The sequence below is a fragment of the Wolffia australiana genome, chromosome 6 (assembly GCF_029677425.1).
Source record: "Wolffia australiana isolate 7733 chromosome 6, ASM2967742v1".
NCBI classification, from domain to species: Eukaryota; Viridiplantae; Streptophyta; class Magnoliopsida; order Alismatales; family Araceae; genus Wolffia; species Wolffia australiana.
Genome location: NC_135840.1, coordinates 10,545,843 through 10,554,250, shown reverse-complemented (window position 1 = coordinate 10,554,250; position 8,408 = coordinate 10,545,843). Strand labels below are relative to the sequence as shown.

The window sequence follows — 8,408 nt, the reverse complement described above, 5'->3', positions numbered from 1 at the left end:
TTTAAGCTCATGGAAATAAATATTTGTTCATTATTATTTTATGTGATGTTGATAATGAAGTCCTCGAATAAATGCAATGAATTAGTGAATTGTGAATCATACTAATTGATTCGTAGTTTCTAATCATTGGATACTCAAGACGTACATGAAGTTATCCAGATAAAATAGAACTATCTAGTCTTACCTATACAATAAGTTCAGTTGATCATGTGGGCGTTAGTGTGGAAACACTAAGGATAGACAGTGGGTGCATTTTAGAGAAAGAGTTCACTGAAGTAATATGTATGAATCCCGTGATGGTATTATACCAATGTGTTAGTGAGATTGATTTGTGTCATGGTTATGTAAGTGGTCAATTGACTATAGACACCAAGAACACATTGTAAATGGATGACCCTTTGATTTAAACGTGTATTAGCTCAGGCATAGCAAGAAATATATGATAATGTTTTAGTGCTCAGGACAGGATAGACCACCCTCAATATAATACGGAGCTGGACTCAAGAAAGAAGATGCATCAAATACCCATGCAGTGTGGAAGGGATATTAGGCAAGGAATTCTTCACTGATCCATGTTATAGACCAATATTAACTAATGGTAGATTAGGGTTTAACAAATAACCATAATCAAAGTCATTTGGGAGTCTCATGAGAAAAAATAATCATACATATATTGTAATTGATGATACGACAGGTTCCATGATAGGGCTCAAACACTACTTTGCATCCTCTAGAGCACAAGGTGTAACTTGGCACCCAGCGTGCCGGAAACTTAACCTTATTAAAGTTTATTATTCTATATTTTAATATAGTTAATTATTAAAGTTGGTCAATAAATGTTATCTAACCTTCAAAAGTTATTTAGTAGATTGATTCATGGCCTACAGAATCATAAACACAATATTAAATGACATTAGGAGGTATGCTTTATTAATAAGGACTTTTATGAAAAGTTCTTAATAGGTATAAATAAGAGGGGAACCCATTTTATGTCTTCATGCCTACTAGATCTGCCCCCTAGAAAAAGAACATTCCATTGATCGTGTAGATACCTCTAGAGATGAGCCACGTGATCGACTCAAAAGCACTCTCCGAGTGTTCAAGTTAAGGGTGGAATAAATTTTCACAAGGTATTCTATTTTTTCATGCTTAAGAGATCAATTTTAAATTGATTTCATCTTCCATTAGAAGGGAAAAAGGTTTTCCACGCAGTCATTCATGACCCATAAACCAACAAGATTATGATCATTCATCATTATTACTTCATCTTGATTACCACAAAGAACAATGCTTGTGTTTTTTGGGTGATAGGGATTGGCCTCCATTAAGGGAGTTTTGTGTATACACATCTATATGAGCTTGATTACCTCATCTTGATTATTATTTTTAAAGTTTTTCTTAATGCATAATCTCATCTTTATTGCTCCATAGAAATCCAATGTTTTTTACTAGTGCAGGCATTGCTTTGTCTTGATTACCTCATCAATGTCCAGTTTTTTCAATTACTTGATGCATTATGTCATCCTCATTACTTCGTCTTGATTAATTTTGTGATCATTTTCTTGGCAGTATTATTAATTAATTTTTTGGGATGTCTTTCGACATTTTGCTATTTTATTCCTCATTTGTCTATGCTTCTTGTATGCTGTAGCACTTAAAACACTATGTGCTCACCCATTCATGGCCCTTTGGGCTTAAGTCATGTGTGGCTTGATAATTGCTTGTAAAATCACTAACTTCATCATCCCCCGAATTTGTATATTTTTCTCCTTCTGAGTTGATTTTTCATATAAAGTATACAAAAATGATTAGAAACGATAGAATTTCATTAAAGGCTCTACAAATATTATTTAAGCTGTTCATACACAATGATTCTCAATAAATTATGTTAGAGTATGAAAATGTCAAAGTGTATTGTTATGAACGATATATGTACATATCCAGCGATTAATTGATAATTTACATTATATTGGTTCATTATATTGAGTTATTTTCAACAAAAAAGTATTTTGTTCCCATGGAAGTCCTCGAAAACATAAATCATTGTCTACAAATGAATATGAAAATGACTTGTTTCAAAAACAAGACCGACAGGAAATGTCATTGATAATGTACAAACCTCAGCACTAGACAGGTATAAGAGATTATCAACTTGTATATATACTTACCACTACTTCCTGCATGGAATTTACATTTCTGTTGATTTCTCTTACAATACTTCTACATACTTCTATCAATTACCGAAAATACTAAAAATATAATCAGAGGGACCAAAAAACGCCATGCTCCATTGAGTTTTAAACCCTTCATAAGATTCTAAGCAGAAACGACAATAAGACAAGAAATATCGATATCGTAACGTATTCATAAGAAGAAAATTTGCGTCTTCCTATGATAAAACATCATAGTAAATGAAACAGACTCACCTCATAGCACTTGCTAAGGTTAGCTTTGAATTCGTAAAGTTACTTCTATTAGTTTAGCTGTCGCCTGAATCCACAAAACCAGAAACTGCAGCTTCTGAATGAACAAAGGGAACGTACAAGAGAAGTAGACCTCTCCAAATAAATAAATTTATTGAACTGTATTGTTAAAAAGTACATCTTATGACTTTCCATAGGAAATTAGAAAAACCAAATTCACGATGAACAGTATGGGACTAAAGAAATATCTCTTTTACACAACAAACCAGAAGTACGATAGCTCGCAGAGAGGAAAAATCTGATAGGTCTAAGAACAAGCAATCGGCCCGACAACAATGGAATCTGAGATACTGGAGACCACCTAAATATAACAACATAAAAAATTTGAGCTGAGTGAGCCATTTTCTGTTTGGCCGAATAATCATGCAATATGTTCTCGGGCAATACCGGTTGAGCATTTCCCATTCATACAAACTCGTAAGGAAAATAAAATGTATTACTTTTTTATATACATGGAAATGACTCGTCATACGAATAAAAATCATGAATCAAGAAAGTCCACACCTACGTTTAAGTCTGCGGCCGGGAGATTTCGAAGAACCGATCGATCTCTTCCAAAAGCCTGGCGGGAATCGATCGGTCGCCGGCGGAGAGCTTGAGTCTTAAGAGGAGGGCGCTGACTTGCTCGTCCCCGGAGATGAAGATGGGCGAGTCGGCGGGCTGCTCGGAGAAATCTTTGTACAGCCGCTTCCTGCACGCCTGCGGGGAAACATGCATGAACGCGAACGCAAGTAGAAGAATTTACGCTTTTGAATAAAGATTTATCGTGGGCGATAAAAAAAGCTGATTTTTTGGAGGAATTAATAAAAACCTGGAAAGTGCGGGCCAAACGGGCGGCGGTGGCGTCGTCGAGGAGGCGGGCGAGGGCGAGCTCACGGAAGAGCGCGACCATCTCCGGGGTGAGGCTGGCGGGGCCGAGGTTGGCGGCGATGCCGGCGAGGGAGGAGGGGCGGAAGAGGGATTTCGCCCACGCGGGGGGGCCCTCTCGGGCGTGCGCGAGGAGGGCCTTGGCGACGCGGGCCGCGGGGCCGTGCCGCGCCTTGAAAGGAGCCGAGGGCAGGCCCGGCGCGAGCAGGAGCGGGGCCAGCTCCTCCGTTATCAGCCTGCTCCATTTGAGGCCGACGCCGGCGCCCGCCGCCCGCAGAGTCTCCCAGCAGAGCGCGCAGTTGGCGGCCACGCGGGGGTCCTCGTAGAAGACCAGCCCCTCCACGACCGCCATCATCGACCCAAGCCGCCCCCCCGGGCAGAGTCGGCGCAGGCGCTCGGCGGGTATCCGGGGCAGGATCTCCGCCAGGCTCTGCGATGCGGTCAGTTTGACTGCCCGCGGGCCGTAGTGCAGCAACCGGCAAAGGTCAACGCAGGAAACTCGGATCGCTCTGATCTTCTCCGTTGACCCCTCTTCGGCGGCCCAGATCAGCTCCTCCCAGCCCGTCGCGACTGCCCCGAAACTGCAGCACCCCAGAGAGAGAGAGAGAGGTTAGATTTCTCTTTTAGGAAAAAAAGGGGTCTTCTTTCTTCTTCTTCTTCTTCTTCTTCTTCTTCTTCTTCTTCTTCTTCTTCTTCTTCTGTGCTTTTTTACCTCCCCACGGAGAAGAGATAGAGGAGGAGAACGAGGAGAAGGGACTCCTGGTCGCGGTCGGCCAGGGCGGGGCCTTTGGCGCATGCCGCTTGGATCTTGAGATCAACGGCGGAGATGAGCCCCGCGTTGAGCACTACGGCTTTGGCGGCTTCTCCCAGGACCCCGGCGGCGGTGGCGGCGCGGTGGAGAACGAGGCAGAGAATTCCCACTCCCAGGCAGGCCGCCGGGCTCACCGATTCCTCGGCTAGAACCAGAAGAGAACTCACGCTTTCCGACACCTGCAAAAGAAAATTAAAATTAAAATTAAAATTAAAACCAATTCTGTTTTCAGAAAAAGAAAAAAAAAGAATTCATTGCACCTTGACGCAGATGGGGAGCCAGGCGGCGTCCCCGCAGATGGACAAGGCTTGGGGAGGGGCCGAGCCGAGGACGTTCAAGGCCAGGAGCCACACAGCAGCAGAGTTCGTCGACGCGTGGCGCGACTGGCAGAGATCGCGCAAGGCGCCGGCGATCCCGTTGGAGCAGAATTGCTGGGCCGCCGCCTGGGGCGCGGCCACCATGATCATCAGGATCGCGTTGATCGTGCGGCCGAGATCATCTTCCTGGGATTCCAGCCGCCCGAGCAAAAGCACGAGGATGGAAGCTAAGCCGTTGTCCCCGGCGACGACGAGATCAGAGAGGAGGCGGACGTCCACACCCCGCCTGGCCGTCATCGTCGTCATCGTCCTTCCCGGCCGCTCGCACAGCTGCTCGGCCCAGGTGTCATCCAAATATCTGCAAAAGTCGAGGATCAGCCCGCAGAGAGAAGCGCCCCCGAGGCCGCCGCGCTGCTGCAGAAGCCACTTCAGGGCCGTCGGATGGACGCCGATGGAGACGAGCAGGGCCCAATCGTGATCGTTGATCAGGCGGAAGAGGATCCTCTCCGCTTCCTCGCTGTGGGAGGACCCATCAGAAGACGGCGATAAAACCCCGCGGGCGAAGCTGTAGAGATGCACGAGCTGGGCCAGCGTCAACCGCCCGGCGTTCGTCTCCCAGGAGAAGATGCAGTGGTTCGCTAGAATGAACTGCTCCACAGCGGCCAGGATCTCTTCGTCCTCCGAAACTCTTCCAAAGAGGAAGAGGAGGAGGTGGAACACATACGTAAGAATTCTTTCAATTTCTATTATTTTTTGAGGTAGTTTTTCATTAAATATATATATATATATATATATATATATATATATATATATATATATTCTTCTTGGAATCTGAGTAGTACCTTTCGTCCAAAAGGGTGGTGCTGTGGAGGATGGCAAAGACCGCGGATTGGCAGGAGAGCAAGAGATCGTCACCGCCGCTGATGTTTTGACGGCCGAGGAGGAAGAGCAGGTCGACGGGGTCCGCCGGGAGGCTCTCGCAGGCTTCTCTGATCGGGTCTCCAAAGTCCGGCCCAAGAATACAGTCCAGGAGCGAGCTGAGAAGCAAATAAATCCTCGCTTTCATTTCGGCCGAGGGGAATAACGCCAATAACCCAAAGGAGCGGCTTATCCAGCGGGAAGAGGCCAGAGACTCGGCCAAGTCCGTCTTCCTTTGCTCGGCGGCCGATTCCTGAAGCAGGAGGAGATGGAAGATTTCCAGAGTCTCCAGAGTCGCCGTATACTCTTCCTCTTCCCTTCCTCTTTCCAGGGCCGAGCCCAGCCAAGGCAGAAGGTGGGTCTTGCAGATTTCCACGACGCAGTCGGCGATTTCTTCTGCGTTTTCCTTTTCAGAGTACAAGAGTGCTTCTTTCGCGAGGTAGAGAGAGTATAGCAAAGCCCGGTCGCTCGTGCAGTGGACCGAGAGAGAGGATAGCACGGCGTTATTCAGCATTTCCCGGACGAGTTGTGATAGTTTGCTCGTCTGGTGAGAGGAGGGCGCCTTGAAGGTCTCCACAAACGTTAGACAGCCCAAGACGAAGGTCTCCGAGAGCATGCCGAATTCCCCGCTTCTGTATCGGGCGAACATTCCCGTCAGGGAAACGGCCAGCTCTTCGGCCTGAGACATCGATACGAGTCCGGGGAAACTCGAAACGGAGAGCCAGACTAGCTTCATCGCTTGGCACTGAACCGGGTGGAGAGGTATGTCCGCCACATAACGCAGCACGGCGAGTAGCGTGGGAAAGCCAACTGCCAGTCTTTGCTTGAGCTTGTCTTCGGCAGGTATCATAAGTTCTAGAACCCGCAGGCATGATATTATCAAGGGGTCCTTATTTCCTGCGGAGTAAAAATGGGTGCGAAAAATCCATCTTATTTTCCTCTGGAAAAACCAAAAAAAAAAAATTTTTTTTTTTTTTTTTAACCTGATAGCCTGAGGATCTCGAAGACGTAGTCTGCAATATTCTCCTCGATGAGGATATCAATATCTCCGGGGGGCCTGAATAGTTCCGTTGATAAGGAATAAAAGACGAGGTCTAGCGTCCCTATCTGAACTCTGGTGTCGGAGGAGAGCAAGGGAGCTTTAATGGCGTCCGCGAATAAACTGACCAGAAGCGCCTCTGAATCAAGTTCGGCAGTTCTTCTTCTGGCAATGTCGTCGAAGCATCCCCTTCGAACGAGCACTGTCAGAAACGCTGAAGAAAACACCCGTAAACTCGCTAGAAACTCCACAATCGCGAGCATAGCAAGTAAAATTCTAGCTAATTGTGTTCTCTTTTTCACGAATTTAGTTAATTCTAGCTAATCGCGAGCAAATTTTCATTATTCATGGCTCGGGAATTCGAATTGTAATGAGCAAATAGCCTGGACGATTACACGGTTCGAGTACCTATGCAATTTGTGCGGACGTCATCGTTCTGCGTCTTGAGCAGGACTTCCAGAGATAACCTCATTAATTTGAATCCAACGAGGTACTCTTCTAGGGCGTCGTCGTCGTCGTGATCGTTATCTTCGTAATTACGATCGTCGGCCGAAAATAGCTTATACAAGACGAATAGGATCTCCCCCCGAATCTCTTCGCTGCCACAAGGACGAAAGAAATAAAAGGAAGAGGTGAAAGGACTGCCGATGAGAAACTGATTTCATGCTGTTACCACTCAACTCGGCAGGGTTTCGATGAGAAAGAGTTAAGACTCAACGCGGAGTCTCTGATAAATTCACCTCGGCAGCCGAAGACCGGTGACAAGGTTCTGTACAAGGTCAGCTTTATTTCTGATATAAGACGAGGGATTGGAAGCTCCTCCACGGTCCAGTAGGACACCCAGGCAGTGTAACTGAAGAGTAGAGCATTTTCCACAAACTATCATCATCATCAAATCGACAAGAACGAGGGAAAAGTCCGAAGTCCATGTTTTAAAACAGTCCGCGAAACGTCTTTTAAAATAGACGAAAGGCAAACGGTCGAAAACCGACTCCGTCGATTATAGAGCGTACCGCGTCCCTTGTTTTAACAACTGCTCTATTTTAAAACAGAGGAATGTTCAATCCGAATATTTATCCATGGCATAAATAAGACGACGAGCAGTGCGTTCGTTCAAAGACCGGAAGACTGAGATAGCAGGAAAATAGCGGGGGAATCGCACCATAAATTAAAAATTAAAATTAAAAATTAAAAAAGGAAGCACGCACCATGAAGAGCTGGCGACGGCTCCAGGCGAGAGCGCCGGACGAGAGCCGATCCGCGATCCGAGCGACGAAGTCTCGAGTCAACGATTCGCAGGGAGCGCGGCGGTCGCGATCGCGCGAATTGTCGCAGAGATCGGAGACCAGATCCAGAGTCTGGCGAGCGAGAGGCTCGTCGTCGTAGGAGGAAAGGACGTGCACGAGCGGGAGCACGAGGAGATGGCCGTGCACCGCGCGAAGCTCCCGAGCGAAGGAGCCTCCTCTTCCTCCTCCGACTCCATCTCCGCCTACATCTCCGAGGCCGGCCATGGCGCGGGAGAGCTGAGAGAGCGCAAAGGAGACGTGATGCGAGGGCGCCCCCGCATCGTCGGAGAGGAGATTGGCGAAGCAGAGCAGGCAGAAGCTTCCCCCTTCCGCCGTCTCCACCGCCGCCGTCGCGCGGTGCCCCTTCCCGCCCCCCCGCCATTCTCCACTCTCCTCCATTCACACCCCCCCACCCCTTTCCCTTCTCCTCCTCCCCGTCGCCGCTCAATTCAAATTCTCCCGCGCAAACTCCCCTCTATACATACACTGAAACGACAGGCGAGGGGTGTAATGGTCATTACCCACACTCTTTTAAAATAAACACAGATTCAATCATTTAACAGCTCCTTATTTATATAAATTTCTTTTTCCTACGTGAAATTGGAGAAACCATTTTGAATATAGATTCCATATTTATGCCTAAAATCCCAATGTTTCCTCTGCTTAAATTTCTAGCATCCAAACGAC

General features: G+C 46.8%; 1 protein-coding gene across 1 annotated transcript; it reads right to left on the bottom strand.

Moving 5' to 3' along the window:
* Positions 1-2,898: 2,898 nt before the first annotated feature.
* Positions 2,899-8,120, bottom strand: LOC144704959 (protein PUTATIVE RECOMBINATION INITIATION DEFECT 1-like). Its single transcript, XM_078577542.1, has 9 exons — positions 7,644-8,120; positions 7,176-7,288; positions 6,844-7,034; positions 6,380-6,649; positions 5,321-6,293; positions 4,422-5,166; positions 4,063-4,340; positions 3,295-3,931; positions 2,899-3,182 (listed from the first exon to the last, which is right to left on the bottom strand). The coding sequence occupies exons 1-9, from the start codon at positions 8,118-8,120 to the stop codon at positions 2,994-2,996; spliced, it is 3,873 nt and encodes a 1,290-aa protein (XP_078433668.1). The 3' UTR covers positions 2,899-2,993.
* Positions 8,121-8,408: the final 288 nt, after the last annotated feature.

Bases quoted from the DNA above. Each gene is read 5' to 3' on its own strand.
- LOC144704959 (XM_078577542.1), bottom strand. From the start codon at position 8,120: ATGGAGGAGAGTGGAGAATGGCGGGGGGGCGGGAAGGGGCACCGCGCG. The intron at 7,035-7,175 runs GTGAATTTATCA...TCCTTGTGGCAG, and splicing joins ACCGGTCTTCGGCTGCCGAG to CGAAGAGATTCGGGGGGAGA. The intron at 6,294-6,379 runs GTTAAAAAAAAA...TTTACTCCGCAG, and splicing joins CGAGATCCTCAGGCTATCAG to GAAATAAGGACCCCTTGATA.